The sequence below is a fragment of the Peromyscus leucopus genome, chromosome X (genome assembly GCF_004664715.2).
Source record: "Peromyscus leucopus breed LL Stock chromosome X, UCI_PerLeu_2.1, whole genome shotgun sequence".
NCBI lineage: Eukaryota > Metazoa > Chordata > Mammalia > Rodentia > Cricetidae > Peromyscus > Peromyscus leucopus.
This window is the reverse complement of record NC_051083.1, coordinates 17,339,377-17,363,375: the sequence shown is the minus strand read 5'-3', so window position 1 is coordinate 17,363,375 and position 23,999 is coordinate 17,339,377. Positions and strand designations below refer to the sequence as shown.

Here is a 23,999-nt window from a genome sequence, read left to right as displayed (position 1 = left end):
AAAGAGCCCCGATCCCACTGAACTAAGATGTCCTAAAGCCCAGCCCAGGTTCTCCCATTCATTTGCTATTTGATTTGGATTCAGGCAGCCCTTCTTTGATCCCGATTTTCTCCAGCCCCAACACAGTAGGCTGAGCTCTGAAACTTAAAAGGCAGTTCTGCGGTGAGAGCACAGACTTTGAACTCTGTAGACCAGCATTCACATCCCAATCTTGTCAACAAAGCCACAGTAGAAAGATGGCTTAGTCAAGGGTGCAGGCTATTCTGCACAAAGCAATCATTAACACGGGTGTGCAGCTGGGGGCTTCTGCTGAGTTCTCCATTCTTCCCAGTTGATGTTAGATCCAAGCCAATTATCAAAAGCCAAGTTACCAATTTCTGGACTTTGTCAACCAGGGTCCACATTGTTTAGCTCCTCCCCACCCCTTAAGCAGTTAATTATTCTTACCCTTCTTAGAAAACTCCAGTAATTAAAAAAAAAAAAAAGGAGAGAGGGATGTGCCGGAGATCTGAGAAGACATGGCCAAGCTCTCACTTAACACTGTTCCTGTTGCTGGACTTCCTGCTCCTGTTTTTAGTTATCCCCAAACTTCTAAGTTTTCAGCTTTAATATCCCAGTGGATTCATTTTATGTCACCAGTCCTTGATATTCATCTTACTGATGTTCCCATGTCAGGGAATGACACTTATATACAGAGAATTATTTCAAAGTTGTTTAATGGGAGAAGCTCTGAAACCACTATCCATCAATAGTAAACCATATAAATAAGTAACGTTCTATCTATACAGTGAACTATTACACAGCTATAAAAAGAAATGAGGATGCAATGCATACACCGAGCTTGTAAGGGCTTCCTGATATATTAAATGCAGAAATCCAAGAAACATTGTACTCAGAACACTATGAATTACACCAAGAATAAGAATAGATGTGTATCATACATTTGTACATGTTTGTAAACTACCTTTTGAGTGGTGTGCAAAGGACTAGTTAAAGTTTTTACCTGCCTAGGAAAACTAAATAAATATAACATTGTCCTAGACTTTTCTATAATTTACTGGCAAAGAAGAGAAACCTGGATGATTCTCAACATTTCTTTCTTAGCATAAAATGTAGTAGAAGTAGATTCACTATAGTCTGTACAGTCCCAGGTGGTAGAAAGGTCTGCCTTGTCAGTACTAGGGTGACCTATAGATTTTAGTTTGTCTGTAGCTATCCTGAATATAGTGCTGCAACTCCTGGAAAAACCAGGCAGTACTTGTCCCTATTTCTCATTCCTCCACTATAGCAGTGAGCCAGCCATGGACTAAAGATCTCAAAATTGGTATGAATAGAGCTTCAGCCTCACAATCCACAGGGCACAAGGGACCCTGAGTGGCAGATATATGCTCTGCAGGGGATCCTCATCTGACAAGAAAATTGAGGCTCAGAGAGGTTAAGTGATTTGCCCAAGGTCACACAGCGAGTAAGTGCTGGAGCCAGTCTGTCTGACTCCTGTCACGTCAACAAGACCCCGGGGAATGTAAAGCTTTCACAGAAACAGTGGGTCTGGCCTTTCTTAAAGCCTAAAGCACCCAGAGTTGCATTTTAACTAAATCAAACACTGTTGCTCTGAATCAACTCCGGCAGGCCCATGTTGAGAAACGGATTTCTTTCCATTGCCCCCACCCCCAAAGCAAAGAGAATAGATGTTCTGGGTTTGGAGACCGAAGGAGACAACAAGATAGCTCCAGAAGCTGTCCTCATAGTGGGAGTCCAGTTCTTACTCGGGGAGTGATCATTCCTCAACTCAGCCTCCTTCACAAGAGTAGTGCGAGCAAACAGAACAGAAGAGTAGCTACTAGCTACTTACAGGTACTGGTGCATGTCATGATGTCTGCCTGCTGTTTGATTGGGTGGGTGTGCGATTCAATTTGGCTATGTAATAGGGGCTCATTTTACGAAGAAAGTGTAAATAATTCCCCCAGAGCCTCCCCAGCCACAAAAAAAAGAGCCACAGCAGTTAGCAGAAGCTTTGGGGAGTTGGGAGGGAGATAAGAAAAGGTCATGGCCACAGCTGTGCTTGCACTTTCTCAATTAAGCAACAGGCAGAAGTTAATTGCCTGTAGGTAATCAGGATCCCATTGAGGTATTTTAGATGTTTTCTAAATATGGAGCAAAAGAAATGCTCTCCGTTGGTACTGACAATTAATTTATATGCGCTGAGTCTTTGAAGAATATGAGGAAGAAAAATTCCCTGTGCCTGGGTGTGGGAGTTTCTGGAAGTAATGGATTTAGGGGTTGGCTTATTAGACAGGATCCAAAATGAAATGAAGCTAAGTTTTCCAATACTCTAACCTTTTCCACGAGAGCTCTACAATTTTAACAGACAATTTGTATGAACATTGTACACGGGCCCTGATTACCTGTGCTTCTGAATCCCGGACTCTTGGGATTTGAATGAAACCTAATGCATCTGTGGTGATTGAATTGTGTTACTATAGATGTATTAACAATCAAAATCATCCCCACTATGGGGCAGTCTTCCTTGAGTTGTCTGAGTTTTAATGTTACAGCGGGCGGAAAGACTAGGAGGTCCGTCTGCAGTGTGCTCAGGTTAAGAAGCATCACATGCTGAGTGGTGTGGCTTTTCAGTACGCGCAAGGGCCTCGTTAACCCTAACTTCTGCCTACTTGCTACAACACAGCTGTCCCCAACAGTGTGACAGATTAGACAAGGAGAGTTATGACTGTGCTCCATTTTACGAAATCAATGTTGTTCCTGTAAATATGGCTACTTAGTACCCCTCCCCATTTCCTCAGTGCCTATTATAAATACCTTACAAATGTGTTCTTCTGAGAAAAACTTCAGCCCCAGGATGCTGCAGCCTCCAAAGTTTTACAAAGTAGAGTATTATTTAAGAGGAAAACTGCCAAATTATTTGATGATGTCTTAAGAAGAAAAATACCTGGGTAAATCATTTAAAGATATTGTTGAAGAATTATTTTCGATAAAAAATAAAAGTAACAAAGAAATTAAGTTCATGGATTTTTTTTCCCATAGGGCAAAATTAAGCTAAAAGATGCTACATAAATATAAATTCTAATTAGTCTTTCAGTCACCCTGGGATTGTTACTTTTTTAAAAAAGCAGAACTTCCCTCATGCTCACCATGGAACATTATGTCTCTAGAATGATAAGGATGGCTAGTTGCCCCTTGCAGGGAAGCTCATTAGCTCAGTTCTACTAATGACTGTTGGGGGCTGGTCACAGAACACAATCTAATTCTTAGCTATCTGTGGGCATGTCTTTTAGGACACAGTTTAGTGGGGGTTGGTCGGGGTTCCTGTTCACTCTGTTGTCTACATACTAATTAACCAGGCATTCCTACTTTTCCTGTCAGAGGGAGAGAAAGCAGAGTCCACCAACATTCTATAATTGCAGGTTGAGAAAAGTAGTGGAGAATGTCCAAGCATTCAGACTTACTATCTGGAAATTACAGACAACACAGTACACGGCTGCCCAGAGAGGGCAGTGAGATGTGTGGTCTGCAAAAGGCCAGTGGCTGAGAAGCACCAGGAAGTTCTCCTGGGACGTAGGCAGAGCTCAGCCCTTGCCACATCTATCTGAAGAATAGCTTTGCCTCTCGGTTTGCTTCTTCTGATTTCCTCACCGACCTTCGTTCAGTTTGGTAGCCCCAAGCCGGCAAAGTTGTTTTCAGTGCATGTATCTCATTGACTTGTAGCAGCCACTGAAATTTGCTTCTACTTGTTCAAACTATCATCCGGAGGCTGCCTTTAAAAAAAGAGCAACAATTTATTTTAAAACAGTGATTGACTGGGCAGCAGTGGTGCATGCCTTTAATCCCAGCACTGAGGAGGCAGAGCAGAGCCAAGGCAGATCTCTGTGAGTTCGAGGCCAGTCTGGTCTACAGAGCAAGATCCAGGACATGCACCAAAACTACGCAGAGAAACCCTGTCTTGAAACAACCCCCCACCCCCCCCAAAAAAAAAATTGGGTTAGTATGTTAAGAGACTGTGGCCACTTTTAGTTCTTCGATATCCAGGTTTGGGTATTCATATGTGTTCAGTGGTTGATGATATAGAGCCTATAATTAGACAGTCACTAAGAAATCCTTATTGAGACACTATCTCTACTGTACATACATTGCATTGACATTATCTGCCTCCAACTTCGTAATCTATGTCTTACATAAATAGAATTCTTACAAATGAACTCTAAACTCACTGAAACCTCCTCTGAAGTGATATCAGCTGTCATTCAGAAGCTGCAAACTCTTTGCCTGGCAGCTAGCCATAGCTTGCCAACTGTTTTCTTTACCTTAAAAAGTTGTTTTTTTCCCATTAGCTGTTAATATTGAAAAATCTCAAAACTTCATATAATAAACCAGGTTTGCAATTATGAATAAAGCTTCTATAAACATTTGTGTGAAAAATTTTCCAACAATTTCAGTTTTCAGCGTACTAGGTATATTCTAAGGATTGCAATTGTTGGATCACACATTGATTTTACAAGAAACTGGCCAACTGTCTTCCAGATTGCTGATAGCATTTTACATTCCTAGCAAAAATGAAGGAAGAGTTCTTATTATTGCACATCCTTAGTACTATTTGATGTTATTGGTATTTTGGATATGTACATATAAATTTTAAAGTTACTTTCTTCATGCTTGCTGAATAGGACTACACTATACATCTTAACTTTACAGAATCCATTTCTGATTTATAATTTATAGTGATATATATGATATTTAACTTATAGTGACATGCAGAAACTTTACTCCTACATAGACTTGCTAGCTCTAATGTCTCCTTACTACTGGAGTTTAGCTGGGGTCTCTAAAGTTGGGTTGCAAGTTGGGTTATTAAGAATGGGTCAAGCTGGAGAGATGGCCCACAGTTAAGAGTACTTTATGCTCTTCCGGAGGAGCCAAATCCAGTTTCCAGCACACATAGGCCCTGGAGTAACCACTGTATTCGGAATAGTGTGTAGAGAGAAAGGATGTGGCCCAGAGATAGATAAAATAGGAATTTGAGAAAGATAATTATTTTTCTTTTTGCTTATAGTAATATCATAAAACAGCTGACAAAAGCCTGAACTAAAATATGAATCCTCTTGGGATATTATATGCCCAGGTTACAAAGTAAAAAAAAAATCTTGGTTTACTAGCCCATTTTTTAAGTGAAGGTACCTTTCAGAAGAGAAAGGAGATATTTAGATGTAGCATGAATTTCTAAAAGGTCTTATTAATAAAAACAAACCTGGGAGCCAGATATTGGGGTGAACGCTGAAAGATCAGAGAAACAGAACAAGCCATAGCTAACCTCGCCTCGCTAATTCCTCAGCTGATCCTGTTCCCTCAAATTGGAAGCCTCTGTGTCCTCATCTGAATGGATCTCAGCTGAATTGCTGCTAAAAGCCTAAAAACTTAAAAAGGCTCTAGTTCCTGGTCCTCACACCTTATATACCTTTCTGCTTCCTGCCATTACTTTCTGGGATTAAAGGGGTGTGTCACCTGGCTGATTCCAGTGTGGCCTTGAACGCACAAAGATCCGGATGGATCTCTGCCTCCAGAATGCTAGGATTAAAGGCATGTGTGTCACCAATTTGTGGTCTCTATGTTTAATATAGTAGCTGTTCTGTTTTCTGACCCCAGATAAGTTTATTGGGGTGCACAATATATTGGGGGACACAATATCACCACATTTAGATACCCAGTAGTCTCAGTTACAGGTCTTTAAATTAAAAATAGGGGAAGGGAAAAATATCCAATAGATTTACAGTACCACGTGTGAATTCCCTCCTGTGGAACAGGCCTCAAGTCTAATCAGAAAATTATTGGATAGCTTTGTAATCTTAATGCCACTACTATACTAGTGGACATATCTTGTCATGCATGTCAGTATTATAGTACGCAGAAGCTAGTGCTGGATTAGACTAGTGATGTCTTTTTCTCCCTCAGCAGCTTTCATAGTTCCTTCTACAACCATGGAAGCTTAACAGCAGTGAGAGAGAGCATATTTCCTGGCCACTTGAGGTTGATGTCTCTATCTTTTGCATCCAAAGTGAATGATGTCTTCAGCAATAGGGTCTTATCATCTAATCATGGTGGGCAACCACGAATAAGGACAGTAGTTTATTCTGTTTAGAGTACCTCTGGGGCCTCTTTGACCAATAACATGGAGGGCAGTATTCAGTGCCTAACACTGAAGTTGTCATTTAATAACCCAGGCCTTCTGGGAGCACCATTTTCCACCCATGCAGGTTACTTCTGCTTAACCTCCTTTTGTATATTATGTTTTTAATGAACTTACAAACTGGTGAATTTCTATAAAGTTTCCTCAGATATCCTGAGTTTGGATAACCCACCCTTTACCCTCTTCTATCACCAATTCTATTATCCACACTCAAACTTTTAACCTCAAGAAATCTCCCCTTTCCTTTCATGTTGCCCATGTTCTATTAACTCCTAATTAAAACTTTTTCTTGGGTTTGAAGCTCTTGGATTTCCATATAGCATTTCTATACAGCCTTCATTTTAGTTTAGCCTTCTACAACCTCATCCTTTTCCTACCCTCCACCCACTTGGTGCGTGAACATCTTTTTCCCTCTATTTCCCCTCTCTACTTTTAATTTTTTTTCTATATTTTGATATCCCCCCACCCTTAATACATCTTCTCACAATGGCCTGTTTCCAGTTCCTGGATAATAATTGCTTTTTTATTAATATTTAAGTTAACATACAAAAGTACGGGTTTCATTATGATATTTTCACTCCTATGTCATTGTACTTTGTTCTTAGTCATTCTCCCCCATTTTTGTTTTCTCTATTAATTAACTAATTAATTAATTTAATCATAATACTAGGGATTGAACATAGGGGCCTGTGCATGTGGCACTGAGCAATATACCTCCCAATACTTGTTTGGAGTCTCAAATTCAAATGTTTGATGTAGTTACATGCTCCATCTGAAGGTGGCTGCTGCTCCCTGGTTCCAGCTAAGTGTTACCATGCAAGAACATAAGCCCACTTTGCCTAGATATTCTTCTTAAAAAACAAATAAATAAAAGAAATAGGTAACTTCATTTTTTCTGGAAATGTGTCTTTTAATCGTTACAAATTAATTAAAACATTTAAGATATACTAATAGGCTAAACAAAACACTTCTTTGGTCACTTATTAGTACATTCTGATTTAGATGATGGAGACTTCACAGGAAAAAAGAAAAAGAGCCTTGATTTGGCGAATTTCTTTGTCTGACTCTGTCCAATAAGCATAGGTTTGGTTCCAGATTAGTGTGGGGGAGTACTTATTCAGTCTTTATGTTGGCTTGTTTTCTATAACATAACCAAGAATGTCTTCAGTGGTGAAAATGATAAGTAGTCCCTGTATCCGGTAGGATCAGTCAGTTGTGCAATAACTGGAAAAATCATTGGCCAGACCATGCGCTAAATAAAGAAAGTAATCAGAAGGTCATTGTCTTTTGGAGTCCTTTTTATGCTTGCTCCGTCATCAGTTCATGAATCCCCTGAAGGCCTTGATAAGGAATTTATATTTGGTTCTAAAAATATTAGGAAGCTATTGGACGCTTGTGAGCAGTGAAGAGACATAATCCAACTTAATATTCTAAGAATCCTCTAAAAGAGCTGATCGGAAGGTTATATCTAGGGCTACAAGCTTGACAGTTAGGGAAAATCTGCCTTCAGTGAACTCAGCCGTTTCCATTGCTACTTGTACTGGCTCGGGATTGTCATTTTTATATTTATACATGCATGTTTTTCTCTCTACCCTTACCACAAATGGAGATGTTCTCCATTGCTTTTGAGCAATATGTCCTAAGAAACTTGAAGGATTTGTCACTGTGAGCATTTTATAGAAAGGAAACCAATGCCTTTTCTGGTGGAACTAATTTCCTTGTGTTCTTGCCTGGCCTACAGGCTATTATTCATCAGCCATGTAACAGAGATAGAGTTTTCCAGATAAGTAATTTTCCCATCTGAGAGAACAAATAAATGTTCTCAGAAGTTCATCTAACCTATCTACTGCTATGCTTATGTCTTTCAGAGAATACTGAAGGAAGGACCCCTGCTAAAGAACTGTAACTCCTTCAAGAGATGGAAGCTTAGATATTGTCTGATTCAAGGACAGAAGCTCCACTTTGCACACCATCCTTCGGTAATTATAGAACCCTTTCATCTGAATTAATGGGTGGGTGCCAGGAAATGTGTGGATGTGGAGAAGGCCATCAGTAAAGTAGAAGTTGAAACCATCTATTCTTCCTTTGGGCCAAATGAATGGTAGTATTTTTCTTTCCCCTTTCCTATGTCTCTTCATTTTTGTGGATTCCCTAGTTAGTTTCTGTATCCAGAGATGCCTACAGCATTTGTGGGGCCCAGTGCAAAATCAAAATGCAGTACTCTTTATTCAAAAACCAGGAAAAATACCACTTATGGTACTAACACAAAATGTTTCATATTTGTACTAAAATATAAAGCATTGGCTTATGGTGTTTTAATTTGATATTTAATGTTATTCTAAAAATTAAATGATTTGTATGAAGTTTGCTATTTAATTTTCTTTTGTACCATTTCACTTTTAAATAGAAATATAAGATCATTTAACCTACATAAAGAACGACCATCATTATATAATTTGTGTTAGTAGCTCATACACGCGTGTATATTTTGTTTTCAGCAATATACAAAACTAGCTCTTGATTTTCCACTTCTTTCTATTTTCACATTCTGCCAACACTTCCTGAGTAAATGGAAAGGCACAGTATCTTGGCCTAGCTTTCCTTTTCTTTAAGTATCATCCTTTTCAGCATTGATGGTTGCATAAGAGCATAAGACGAGAACAGAACAGGAGTAAGAATGACTAGAATAGGGCTCTCTGGTTGCTTGTTTCTTAAAAAAAAAAAAAAAAAAAAAAAACAAAAAAAAAAACACTGCCTTTACTTTGTGTTTGTAGTAATTCTGGCTCCAGTAGAATGTGTGAACTGTCAGGATCCATGCCTCCTCGGTCATAGACAACATACTGTGTACTTGCATTCCCATGATGATGGGATTCACTGGAATTCTAAGTCCAGGCATATGACAAATACTATTAGAATGACAAAGCATGGGTGGACATGCATGTGATGTGTGTTTCCTGAATTCCTCTGCACAGCCCATGGTCTTACTGGGCTTTATTTACAAAACACAAGCCCAAAGATCAAATGATCAAGAATTTAAAGATGGCGGTAACAAAGAGGCCAAGTCCTAGGCCATTCTGAACATGTAGCCTTATATGACAACACAGGTTACGTAGTGATCGAATAACCTTGTCTATTTTGATAGTACTGATTTCTTGCTGCTAGCTGGGTAGTATCTACCACATCAAATACACCAGGAGATACAGGCTCCAGTCTGGATGTGACAAGGAAGATAGTCAAAAGCTGCCACCCAATAAATTAGGACTTAATAATAATTTAAACTACAAGTTCCCCAGGTAGCCTCTATTTTGTCACCTTATCTAGCACTAAATTTATATTTGGATAAGTCTTCTGACCAGCCCAAGCCTTACTACAAATCTACAGAAAAGTTTTAGGAAAGTTGTGTTTCTATTTAGTTTGTTTTATACCACATACTATATCTACAAATATCATGTTACTATATAAATCCCAGCCCTCAAGACAAATAAATGGTTGGCTCATAACTGCCAAAAATGTTTGTCAGTGTTTGTGTGTGTGTGTGTGTGTGTGTGTGTGTGTGTGTGTGTGTTGTGTATGTGTAATTTAATGTTTATTTGTCTAATTAATCAGATGGCTTCTTATCATTCTTCTTCTATATCTTTCCAGTTTGCACACTTTGAAACAATTGATCTGTCTCAAGTCGCCTTGGCAGAAAGTAGCTGTAGGAATCTTTGCCACGGTTTCTGTGTAAGTAAGATTGAGAATAACTGAATGGGCATGGCTGGGGCTAGCTAAGAAGTAGGGTTGTTCTAACTGTTCTGTTTTGGGAGGCATCGGGTTATCAAGTCTTCTTTGATTGCGAAGTGTTATTATTCATACACGTTTCCGCTAGCCTAATGACAGAGAGGACAGTGAGTACTAATCATGTTCTTTATTAACAAGCTGATATAAAGCCAAGCTGACTTCAAGGGACAAGGGGCCTTTGATTATTACAGCGTCCAGTTGGTCTTCCTGGTAAAGGTGGTTAGAAGTATCATTGGGAAGGGTTTCAAGAGACTGATAAGTCATAGGAAAAAATAGAATAACCAAGGTTCATGGCATTGTTTCCTTTGGCAAGGTAGGTAATCCTCAGTGCAATCTAGCCTATAGTGAGGCTGCAGATGAGAATACTTCTAAGAAAGCAGTGGGAGTGTTCAGAACCTAGTTTGCCTGGGATGTTGGACAGCTTTGGTCATTCATGTAAATCTAAAAACAGAATAATCACTGAAAAGTATCAAGTCCACTAGCCCTGAACACTCCTCCCTACCTTCTCCAAAAATTATTTTCCCCAGCCTCATCAGTTGGTTATATTAAGGCTCCTCTTGAGGCCCAGGCTTTCCCTTATCATAATGAAAGCACAAGGCCACTGCACATCAGATCAGCTAAGAATTGGATTTGAAACAAAGGAGTGAGTGACTGTAGCCATTATCCTAACCAGCTCCTATGCCTATCTACTGCAAAATCAAGGGCTACATGCAAAAGGAGCCAGAAGCCTCATGTTAGTATAGTTAGTACTAGCTTCAGTTTGAGGCATTCATCATGAGAAAAGCAGAGCCATTGAAGCAACGGCTGACACTACAGCCAATTGTGTTCTCTCTTACTGTCTGGCAAAAGTTCAAATTCTGCCATGGTCTCCATCAGTAAAACCTTCAGTACTGAACCAATGAGATGGCCCATCAGGCATAAGAGTTTGTCATGCAAACTCAGTGATCCGAACTCAATGCCTGGATCCCATCAAGGAAGGAGAGAACCAACTCCTAAAAACTGGCCTTCACTCATGGTCTTTGCCACAGATACACCTGCACTCACATACATACATGTACACACACACACACACACACACACACACACACACACACACGACAAATAAAACAAACAAATGGATAAATGAATAAATAAAAGAAGCCCTTCAGTGTGACTTTGATACTATTCCTAACTGGGTTTTTCCACTTATCCCTGCCCATAATAAAAAAGAAATTGATTTTTTGACATCTTTTTTTGCCCACAAACAGCACGACAGGCACTCTGTTGAAGCAAATATACCTTCACCACTTCACACAGTGAAGCAAGTGAGGGAAGCAGTGAGCAAGTAAATATTTTAGGCAAGCTCATTGTAGAAATGGATGGCATGTAGCTTAGTATTTGAGAGCGTGCATTTGAGAGTCCAGGAATCTGCCTTCATTTTGTAACTTCTGGGTGACTCTAGCTAAGTCATTTAACTACCCTTGTCTTTGTTACCCTGGCTATGAAAGGGGAAGAATTACAGTGTCCATCTCATGGGACTGTAGTGAAGACTGATTGAAATAATATTCCTAAAAGTATATCACCATTGTTCTTGGCACACATGAATCAGCACTGAAGTCTTAGTTATTACTATTATAATTATTATTTCTTGAATAGCTATGAGAGAAGCTGAGGGTGGCTCTGGAAACTTATGTCTTACACTCAAGAAGTGGCTGGCAATATACTTGGTACTTATGTCTAATTCTGTAGAGAATTTGTGGACTCAGGGCAGGGGGCTTTGTTGGTGAAAATCAACTAACAATATGGTGTTTTGTTTAGGTTATCACACCACAGCGAAAAATCTCCCTGATTGCACCCAGTCGGGAAGACATGGAAGAATGGATTAACATCATCAAAACTGTCCAACAGGGAGAAACCCGTGAGGTAAGATGAATGGTAGTGAATACATACAACTCTCGAGAAGATACTTAAGGGACTGCATTGGGAAAGTGGGTTTTCAAACAAAGAACTAGTAAAATGCACGCAGAGACTCTCCAGCTGGGAAGTGCATATAGATATCATCTGGAAACCTGTTTAGAATTATTCACACAAACAGGACAAATTTACTTAGCCTCAGACCCTGGTAACCATGTAGCTTAGACTCCTCTGTACACAGTCTGGAGATGTGTCATGGTATGTCTGGTAAATGAAATCCACGAGATATATTTATGCAGCTAACTTAGATGTCCATAATTGTTCAGAAAGTTACAATTAGCAGTTTTAATTCCTGTCTTCAGAATAACAGTAATAACACTTCAGGAAACTGAGGCTGAGAAGGAGGAAAGAGTCAGATCAAGTTAAAATAAGCACTCTCTTGAGAAGGAAACCCAGGCTATGGAATCTTCTACCTCTGTTTTCTATCTGTCACAAAAGAAATGTAGAAGGAAAGGCAAGAAGCATAGCTTATCAGGGTTCATTTTCTCTTTCACTGTCCCTGAAATAGTCAAGGCTACTATTCAGACAGTCCTATCTGGCGTCAGCTAGCTCTTCTGTAAATCTACCACAATTATAATCTATAGAAGTTGCAAGATGGGAAGGATCATGTCATTTATTTACTTAGAAAAATGCCTGTATCATAGTGAAGACAGATATATTTAAATATGTAAATCTAAGGGAAAATTGGAAGTCAGAGTTTTGAGTGGGATTGATCCAAAGCCCATCTTAAAGCAAAATTCTCTGAAAGTCTTGGCGATAAAGGAACAGAATGAATATAGCCTTTAAAGATCTTCAGTATAATAAAAAATTAATTCAGAAAAAAATTCTTAATGTCTTAAATAACTAACTAAGATAGAGGATTGTTTGGGGGAATTTAGGCTGGAGCAGTGTGTTCAGTGATAATGAGGCTCAGAAATTAAAAATAATGCCTTTAAAAAGAACCACCTTTCCTCAAACTCCTAAAATTTTGGGGATTTTGACCACTTGATGTTATAGTTATACATTCAGCTGTTCATGTCTGTGATGGGGGTAGCATGTCAACATGACTAAGCTGGAGCCTTCTACATATCATGAAGCCTTCTTATAGGCCTACCATGTATAATGCTTAATTGAGAGTCCTCCACATAGTATCTAATAATAAGCTTTCACGTGACTTAGTATTTAGTATTTAACTGCTTTGCTCTTTTCTTCTTCCTTTCCTGATGGAGTAGTACATCCCCTCTGTGGCAATGAGGCACATTAGAGGCAGCAACAAAGAGTTGTTCATTCTTTACTACTCACTCTTCCTCATTCTCGGGAAACGATACCTTTCTCTTGGCTTACTTCTATTCAAACTGGAATGTTTCTGACATATGACATAGTATTTTCAATTTCACAAAAAGTCATGTAAGATATTTTGAATTTTAATTATTAGTTTAGGAATGCAAAAGTCCTAGAGAAAACCATCAGAAAATAGATGTGGCATTATTGACTCCATTGAATTAAACACCTGTCTATTGACAACCCAGCACACACTGGAAAAGAAAAAAATAATATGCTTGTTCACTCTTTTGGAAGAATTGTATAAGGACATAATCCAAACCTCTGCGGAGTTGCCTCAGGGACTTCGATATAAGAAACAGTTTCGGCTGCTAGAGCACTCTCACTACCAGGACCTTAGTATTTCACCTTGCTTGAAGCCTAAACAGGCAAATACTTCCCTTTCACATGCACCTTACCTTTAACAGTCTTTTCTATATTCTGTCACCAACAGTGCCTGACATTTGTAGTGACAAAAGATTAATCATGGCTTTAGTGACCTATTAAAGTAGTGACAAAGTAATTGGATAATCTATTGGAAACTATTCAATATATTTATTACTATATGTTCAGTTCTGGTGTTGAAAAAAGGGGGTAGAATTCTAGTTCCTGTCCCTAGTGAGCTTTTATGTAGTTAGGGAGACAAGATATATACAAACAGATGCTAGTACTGAAGTTAGTTCTCAGCTAAACCAGATACTAAAGCAGAAGAGGAAAGGATAAGAATCTAGTCTTCAGGGAAGAATTAGTAGAGAAGAAACTTGAGCCTGACCCTGAAAGATATATGGGACTTAGTTAGTGGCAAGGGTTTGGGCCAGCAGGGAGTCCTGAACACAGAAACTGATAGAAGAAAAAGCTGAGTACCAGGAAAAGAGAGTCTTCTTGAAATACAATGAAACATGGCTGTAAAATGTTTAGGAATGTGAATACAAGAAGCAGAGCCAGAGAGGTGAACTAGGTATAATGGCCAATGGTTTTCAGTGCCAGGAGAAGGAGTGAAAACTTAGGTTTCAACTGAAAGATTAAAGAGAGAAGAGTGTACACTTTAGAAATACAGAATAGAGCAGTGGGGGCGATGGCCTAGGGGTTAAAGCTTGCTAATGAGTGTGACAACCTGAATTTGAATCCTAGCACCCACATAAAAAGCCTGGCATTGCAGTATATTCCTGTAAATTTAGAGATGCAGAGGCAACTGAGTCCCAGTGTACCTAAAATGGCAGTGTTTAGGCTGGGTGAGAGACTGTTTCACACAATAAGTTAGGGAGCAATACATGTAGATACTTGATTGCCTCCTCCACACTTGCACACAGGTACACCTGCACATATGTGTGTCACATATGTACAAACTTGTGTACACCTGCCCCCTCCCCCACAAAACACAGAAGGGATTAGACAAGGGGAAAACTAGAGGCTAGAACTTCAGGGAGGGAATTATCACCTCAAGAAAGACAAAACTGAGTCCCAGAAGGATGACAGAAAATGGGACAAATAGTAAATGCTAATTAGTAGACAATGGAGTAAGAAGGGAAGCTAAATATAAGAAAAAGACAAAGTCAGATTGGGGATGGAAGTCACTGGTAGAACACATAAACTACCATGTGAGAGGCCTTTGCTTTCATCCAGCCATGGAAGGAGTTTGTGACAGGAAAGTAAGGTTCTAACAATGGTCCTAAAGGCCTAATCTTAGAATGTTTCTTTTTTTCCCTCCTTTGTGGTTTTTCATTTTTCCCTTTTATTGAAAATAGATTCATTTCTTATACAATATATCCTGGTCACAGTTTCCCCTCCCTTTACTCCTCCCAGTTTCTCCCTACCTACCCTCCCATCCAGATCCACTCCCTTTCTGTCTCTCATTAGACAAAAACAGAGAAAACAACAAACCGTAATAAAACAAACAAACAAAAATAACACCTAAGTTGGACAAGACAAACCAACAGAAGGAAAAGAGCCCAAGAGAAGGCGCAAGAATCAGAGACCCACAAGTTCACTCACTCAACAGTCCCATAAAAACACTTAACTGGAAGCCACAATATATACACAGAGGGCATGGTACCGACCTATGCAGGCCTTGTGCATGCTGCTTTGGTCTCTGTGAGTTCATGAGCTTTGCTCAGTTGATTTAGAGGGCCTTCTTCTCCTGGTGTCCTCAATCTTCTCTGGCTCTTACACTCTTTCTACCTCCTCTTCCATGGTGGTGCTGAGCTCTGAGGGGAGGGATGTGATGGAGACATCCCATTTAGAGCTGAGTGATCCAATGTCTCTGTCTGCACAATGTCTGGCTGTGGATCTCTGTATTTATTCCCATCTGCTGCAGGAGGAAAGTTCTCTGATGATGGCTGAATAGTGCACGTATCTATGAGCATAGCAGAATATAATTAGGAGTCATTTTATCACTACTTTTGTTTTGTTTTTAAGACCAGTATTATTTAGGTCTCTGGGCTGTCTAGTCTGGTTCTTTGTCACCAAAGCAGTATTATGTATGGGCCAAGTCAAATTAGACATTGATTGGTTACTCCCACAAGCTTGGTGCCACCATTACCCCAGGATATTTTGTAGTCAGGACAGCATTGTAAATCAAAGGTTTGTGGCTGGGTTGGTGCTTGTGTTTCTCTTTTGATAGTGTGTAGAGTACGTTCCTATACCAAAGATACTAGAATATAGGGATGAGGGCTCTATGTAGGCACCTGCTTGATCTCTCTTTGTACAATGAGTTGTATGGGTGTTGTCTTCAGCAGTGGGGCCTTGTCAATTTGTGGAGAGAAACCTGTAGTCTTGGCAATAGCTTGGATTGTTTAAGATTTCCATGGGACTCCTTTGACCAACAACTCAATTGTTTATAACCTGGTCCTGGTACTGGAAGCTTCATTTGGTGACAAGAAATGGCTAGTTAGGTCTCCATCTCCCTTTATTTGAACACTTAACTAGGATTGCCTTCTTAAATTTAAGGAAGTTTCTATTGAACTGGAATTCCATGCTGTCTCTCAAATGCCCCACATTCCCTACCTGTGCTGACCTTAGCCTCCCATTTCCAGTATCCCTACCCCCAGTCCACCCATAAAATCTATTCTATAGCCTCCTCCAAGAGAGATTCATGTGTCCCCCTAGTCCCTTTTTCTATTCCTACCCTCCCTGGGTCTCCAGATTGTAGATTGGTTATTAATTACTTAATGACTAATATCAACATATAAGTGAATATATATTGTATTTATCTTTCAGGGTCTGGGTTACCTCATTCAGGATGATTTTTTTTCTAGTTCCATCTATTTGCCTGCAAAATTCATGGCATCATTTTTTAATTTTTATTTATTTATTTTTTAACACTTGAGTAATACTCCATTGTGTGAATGTACCTACCATATTTTCTTTATTCATTCTTCTGTTGAGGGACATCTAGGTTGTTCCAGTTTCTGGCTATTATGAATAAAGCTGCAATGAATGTGGCTGAGCCAAAGTCCTTGTGGTAGGGTGAAGTGTCCTTTAGGTATATGCTCAACAGTGGTATAGCTGGATATTGAGGTAAATTGATTCTCCACTTTCTGATGAACCACTGTATTGATTTCCATAGTGATTGTACAAGTTTGTACTACCATGAGCAAAGGATAAGTGTTCCCCTTATTCCACATCCTTGTCACTTTTTATTTTGACCTTAGCCATTCTGACAAGTATAAGATGGAATCTCAAAGTAGTTTTGATTTGCATTTTCCTGATGGCTAAGGATGCTAAACATTTCTTTAAGTGATTCTCAGCCATTTGAGTTTCATCTATTAAGAATTCTGTTTAGATTGGTACCCTATTTTTTGTTGCATTATTTGGCTTTTTGATGTCTAGTTTCTTGAGTTTTTTTTTTATATATTTTGGAAATTAGTCCTATATTGGGTATGAAGATGGCAAAAACCTTTTCCCATTCTGTACACTACGGCTTTGTCCATATGGCATTGAGCTTTGCCATGTAGAAGTTTTTATTAGTTTCATGAGGTCTCATTTATTAATTGTCCATCTTAGAGCCTGCACTAATGTTGTTCTATTTAGAAAGTTGTCTCCTGTGCCAATGCATTCAAGGCTATTCCCTACTTTCTCTTCTATCAGGTTTAGTGTATCTTATTTTATGTTGAGGTCTTTGATCCATTTGAACTTGAGTTTTATGCAGGGTGATTAGTATGGATCAATTTGGATTCTTGTACACGCAGACATCCAGTTTGACCAGCACCATTTGTTGAAGATACTATTGTTTCTCCAATGTGGATTTCTGGCTTCTTCATCAAAAATCAGTTGTCCATGGGTGTTTGACTATATGCCTGGGTCTTCAGTTCCATTCCATGGATCAATGTGTCTGTTTTTGTGCCAATACCATGTTGTTTTTATTACTATAACCCTGTAGTACAACTTGAAATCAGAAATAGTGACACCACCAGAAGTTCTTTTATTGTTCAGGATTGTTTTAGCTATCCATGGTATTTTTGTGTTTCCATATAAAGTTGAGAATTGTCCTTTCAAGATCTGTGAAGAATTGTGTAGGGATTTTGATGGAGAATGCATTGAATCCATATATTGGTTATGATAGAAAAGCTATTTTTACTATGTTAATCCTGCCAATCAATGAGCATGAGATCCTTTCCATCTCCTGATATTTTCTCCAAAGACTTGCAGTTTTTTTTTTTTATCATGCAAGTCTTTCACTTGCTTGGTTAGAATTATTGCAATATATTTTATATTATTTGAAGCTATTGTTACAGGTGTTGCTTCCCTGATTTCTTTCTCAGCCCATTTGTCATTTGTATATAGGAGGGCTACTGATTTTGTGAACTAATTTTATATCCAGATACTTTCCTGAAAGTTATTAGCTGTAGACGTTCTCTGGTGGAATTTTTGAGTCACCTGTCTATACTATCATATCATTTACAAATAAAGATACTTTGACTTCTCCCTTTCCAATTTGTGTCCACTTTATTTTCTTCAGTTCTTTTATTACTCTAGCTAGGACCTCAAGTATTATATTGGCTAGGTATGGAGAGAGTGGACAACTTTGACTTGTTTCTGATTTTAGTAGAATTGCTTTGAGTTTCTTTCCACTTAATTTGATGTTGGCTATGGGCTTACAATGAACTACTTTTATTATGCTGAGGTATGTCTCTAATCCCTCCAGGACTTTTATCATGATGGAATGTTAGATTTTGTCAAAGACCTTTTCTGTATCTAATGAGATGATCATGTGTTTTTTGTCTTTCAATTTTTTAATATGGTGGGTTATATTTATTGATTTTGTTGTTATTGTTGTTGTTGTTTTTCTTATAGTTAGATCTCTGACATGAAGCTTGTTCATGACTGATGATCTTTTTTATGTGTTTTTAGATTTTGTTTGATAGTATTTTATTGAGTATTTTTGCATCTATGCTCTTAAGGGATATTATTGTGTAATTCTCTTCCTTTGCTGAGTCTGTATATGGTTTGTGTATCAGAGTCATTATGGCCTCAAAAATGAATTAGTCAATGTCCCTTATGTTTCTATTTTATTGAATACTTTGAGGAATATTGGCATTAACTCTTTTTTGAAATCCTGGTAGAATTCAGTGTTAAAACTATCTGGTCCTGAGTTTCTATTGGTTGAAAAAAATTTTAATGACTTTCTATTTAACTGATAATTACAGGTCTGTTTAAAATGCTTATCTGATCTTGATTTAACTTTGGTAAATGGTATCTATCAAAAAATTATCCATTTCTTTTAGATTTTTCCAATTTGGTAGAGTACAGGTTTTTAAAATATGTCCTTATAATTCTCTGGATTTCTTCAGTGTCTGTTGTAATGCCCTTCTTTTCATTTCTGATTTTGTTAATTTGGATATTCTTTCCCTGCCTTTTAGTTAGTTTAGATAAAGATTTGTCTATCTTATTGATTTTTCTCAAAGAAACAATTCTTTGTAGCATTGATTCTTTATATTGTTCTCTTTGTTTCTATTTTATTTATTTCAGCCCTCAGTTTGATTATTTCCTTCATCTAGTCCTTCTGAGAGAGTGATTTCTTCTTTTTGTTCTAGGGCTTTTGGGCAGGCTGTTAAGTTACTAGCATGAGAATTCCTGTTGTTGTTTGTTTTAACTCTTTTGGGGGCCTGCCACCCAGCTCACAAATAAATCACACACAGAGGCTTATTCTTAATTATAAATGCTCAGTCTTAGCTTGGCTTGTTGCTAGCCAGCTTTTCTTAAATTATCCCGTCTTATCTTGGGTCTTGGGGCTTTTATCTTTCTCTGTTTCTGTATACCTTTTCTTTCCTTCTCACTCAGTGTCTGGCTGTGCAGCTGGGTGGATGGGTGGTTAGCCCCTGAAGTCCTCCTCTCATTCTCTCTTGTTCCTTCTACCTCTTCCCCAGATTTCTCCTTCTATTAATTCTCTCTGCCTGCCAGACCCGTCTATCCTTTCTCCTGCCTTGCTATTGACTGTTCAGTTCTTTATTAGACCATCAGGTGTTTTAGACAGGTATAGTAACACAGCTTCACAGAGTTGAAGAAATGCAATATAAACAAAAGTAACATACCTTAAAATAATATTCCCAAAACAAGCTCCAGGTTTTTTTCTTTTTAATGTAGGCACTTAGTGCTGTGAACTTTCCCCTTAGTACTGCTTTCATTATGTCACATAAGTTTGGGTATGTTGTTTGTTCATTTTCATTGAATTCTAGAAAGTCTTTAATTTTTTTTTGTCTTGACTCATTTTTCATTAGTAGTGATTTGTTCAGTTTCCATGAGTGTGTAAGCTTTCTGTTGTTTCTATCCAACTTTCATCTGTGGTGGTATGATAAGACACAGGTTATTATTTCAGTTTTCTTGTATCTGATGAGACTTGCTTTGTGTCTGAGTATTTGATCAATTTGGAGAAAGTTTCATGAGGTGCAGAGAAAAGGTATATTATTTTGTCTTTGAGTGAAATGTTTTGTAAATATCTGTTAGGTCCATTTGGTTTATAATATCATTTACATTCAGTTTAGTTTTTGGTTGGATGGCCTATCTGTTCAGAGTGAGATATTGAAGTCTCCCACTATTGGTATGTGAGGGTCAATATGTGATTTGAGCTGCAGTGGTGTTTCATTTACAAACTTGGACGACCTTGTGTTTTGGGCAGAGATGTTCAGAATTGCAGTGTCCTCTTAGGGGATTCTTCCTTTGATGACTATGCAGTGTCCTTCCCTATCTCTTCGACTAGTTTTCGTTGGAAGTCAACTTTGTCATATTAAAATGGCTGCACCAGCTTTTATCTTAGGTCCATTTGCCTGGAACCCCAAGTAGCCACACCTGCCAGGTCCACAAAAATTTCCTAAGAGGCAACATGGTACCACCATACTCTTCTAAAAACCAGGGAGTAAACAAAAACCAAGGAATAAAACACCCACTCAACAAAGACAAAATCAGAAATCAGCATCTAGAACTATAACCATCCCATCAAAAACACAGTAACAGCCAGGACAATATGTCTCCACTAGAGCCTGGCAACCCTACCACAGCAGGACTGAATATTCCAACGTAGCACAAGACAAAGACCTAAAAACAGTCCATATGGATATAGTAGATGAACTTAAAGAGAAAAATGAATAAATCCCTTAAAGAAATCCAGAAAACACACACACACACACACACACACACACACACACACACACACACGCATGCACGCACGCACGCACGAAATAGAAAAAAAAAAGAAGTGCACAGAAATGAATAACCCTGTTCAAGACCTAAAAATGGAAATAAAGTCAATAAGGAAAACCCAAACAGATGGAATTCTGGAAATGAAAAAATTAGGAATTCAAACAGGAACTATACAGGTAAGCTTCACTAATAGAATACAAGAGATGGAAGAAAGAATCTCAGGTGTTGAAGATACAATAGAATGAATGGATACATCAGACAAAGAAAATGTTAAATCTAAAAGCACTCCTGACACAAAAGATCCAGGAAATCTGGGACACAATGAAAAGACAAAAATCTAAGAATAGTAGGAATAGATGAATGAGAAGAAACACAGCTCAAAGGCACAGAAAATATTTTTGACAAAATCATAGAAGAAAATTTCCCTAACCTAAAGAAAGACATGCTTATTTAGGTACAAGAAGCATACAGAACACCAAATAGATTGTACCAAAAGAGAAAGTCCCCTCAGCACATACTAATCAAAACACTAAACGTACAGAACAAAGAAATAATATTAAAAGCTGCAAAGAAAAAAGACCAAGCCACATATAAATGCAGACCTATCAGAATTACACCTGACTCAATGAAGACTCTGAAAACCAGAAGGGCCTGGACAGATGTGCTGCAGACTCTTAACAGGACCACAGATGCCAGCTCAGACTACTATACCCAGAAAAAAAAAACTTTAATCACTATAGATGGAGAAAACAAGATATTCCATGATAAAAACCAAATTTAAGCAATATCTTGTCTATAAATCCAGCCCTACAGAAGGTGCTAGAAGACAAACTCCAACCTATAAACATTACTACTTCGAAGAAAACACAGGGAATAAATAATTTCAGACCAAACCAGTAAATTCAAATGAGGAGAAACCACACACACACACATACTCACATTCACACCCACACTACCACCATCAACGACAAAATAACAGGAGTCAACAATCATTGGTCATTGATCTCTCTCAATATCAATGGTCTCATTTCCCCAATTAAAAAAACACAAACTAACAGAATGGATGCAAAAACAAAATCCATCCCTCTGCTGTATCCAGGAAACACACCTCAACATCAAGAATAGACATTACCTCAGGGTAAAGGGTTGGAAAAGATTTTCCATGCAAATGGGCCTAAGAAGCAAGCTGGTGTAACCATTTTAATATCTAACAAAATAGACTTCAAACCAAGAATATATATTTCTTACACCTTTGCCTACAGAAGAAAGAACATTCATAAAGATACTGCATAGAAATTTTATTTTTCTTTTATTTTACCTGACATGGATTGGGTCTAGGGCCTCAAACATGCTGTATAAATACCTCAACATTGAGCTTTAGCCTTCCTCTGTTTTTAAAAAAACTTTTGTCTGTGATCTTCCTTGGGGAAGACTATTTCTTCCTCTCTCTTAGCATTCTTTAGTTGCCTGTAGTTCTTTGTTTAGGGTTGAGGCCCCTTGGGCTTTCTGACTCTGTCCACATTACCATGTCTACCATTCAGCTCAGGGTTAGGCAGTCCTGGTGAGACTTTATGGATATAGCTTCTTCCATTCCTCGGAAACATAATCTCACAGCAAACTCCCTATTCCTTTGGCCCTTACAATCTTTTCCCCACCTCTTCTGCAATGAAGATATGCATATATGTATGTAACAACAATTAATGAAAAGAGAAGCTATGTATTTGAAAAAGGAGGGAGGGGTATGTGGGAGGGCTTGGAATGGGAACAGAGAAAGGGCAATTGATGTAATTATATTATGATCTCAAAAAATAAAATAAATAATTATTTTAAGTTTTTTATTTTTAATCAGGAGCTTACCAAGTTGCCCAGGCTAGCTTTGAACTCATTCTGTAACCTAGACAGGTCTTGAACTTGTGATATTCCTGTCTCCATAGAAACTGATATTAGAGCCCCATACTACCAGTCTCAATAACTCTAACATTATGTGGTAGTTCTGCTTTTAATTTTTTGAGAAATCTCTATACTGTTTTTCATAATGGTTATGTTAATTTGCATTTTAATAAACAAGTTTTCAAAACTCTCTTTGTTCAATATCCTTTCCAACACTTTGCATCTCTTATTTCTTTTGATCATAGCATTCTAACAGGGATATGATGCTATCTTACCATAGTTTTGATTTGCATTTAGTGATTAGTGATACTGAGCATTTTCAATTGACCTTCACAAAAAAAAGTCTGTTCAGGCCTGTTGACCTTTTGAAGGACTGTGTTTTATTTTTTATTAGTGTCTTTTAAGAAACTACAATATAGTTACATCATTTTCTCCCCTTTTCTTTCCTCCCATCAATCCTCCCTTGTACCCCCACCTTGTTCCTTCTAGAAATAATAGTCTCTTTTTCTTTTCACACACACACACACACACACACACACACACACACACACACACACACACACGGTTGCTTGTATGTACATGATTTCAGAGCTGGGTAGTTGGTATTGGATAACCAATTAAGGGTTAATCCCTGGTAAAGATTATTTCTTCTGTTCTCAGCAGTTCTTACTAGCCTGTGGGTCTTTATTTATGGGTGGGTCCCCGTGAGATTTCCCATTTCCATGTTAGCATTTCTCTTGGTGCTGTTATTGTTTAGGCAGCCATATTATTGAGGCATTATGGTTGAGCTTCCCTGTCTTTTGTAGGAAATATAATCCCACAGTAGATTTCCAGGTCCTTTGGCTCTTAAAATCTGTCCACCTCCTCTTCCTGGATGTTCCCTGAGCCTTGGATGTAGAAGCTGTGCTGTAGGTATATCAGTTAGGGTCAGGCCCCTTGTGGTCATTTGTTCTCTGCATTTTTGCCAGTTGTGGTTTTCTGTGATCACCTATGTCTGTTTGCAAAGAGAAGCTTCTTTGATGAGGGGTGATATATACACTTCTCTGTGGGTATAAGGCTAAGTATTTAGAATGCAGTTAGGAATTATGCTGGTTTAGTAATGTGACGGTAGTAATTCTCCTCCAAGATCCATGACCTCCCTAGTCCCGTGTGGTTGGCATGGTTTCCCTCCTGTTGAGCAGGCCTTAAGTCCAGCTATAGGGTTTTTAGTTAGCACCAAATCATGAGTGCCACTGTTGCACTCTTA

General features: G+C 38.4%; 1 protein-coding gene across 1 annotated transcript in view; it reads left to right on the top strand.

Moving 5' to 3' along the window:
* The window catches only part of Dgkk (diacylglycerol kinase kappa), a 124,730-nt gene that overhangs the window by 41,150 nt on the left and 59,581 nt on the right, over positions 1–23,999 (top strand). Inside the window, exons 2-4 of the mRNA XM_028894036.2 lie at positions 8,065–8,175; positions 9,839–9,919; positions 11,774–11,878. Of these exons, the coding sequence (XP_028749869.1) occupies positions 8,065–8,175; positions 9,839–9,919; positions 11,774–11,878 (297 nt within the window). The remainder of the gene's footprint in view (positions 1–8,064; positions 8,176–9,838; positions 9,920–11,773; positions 11,879–23,999) is intronic.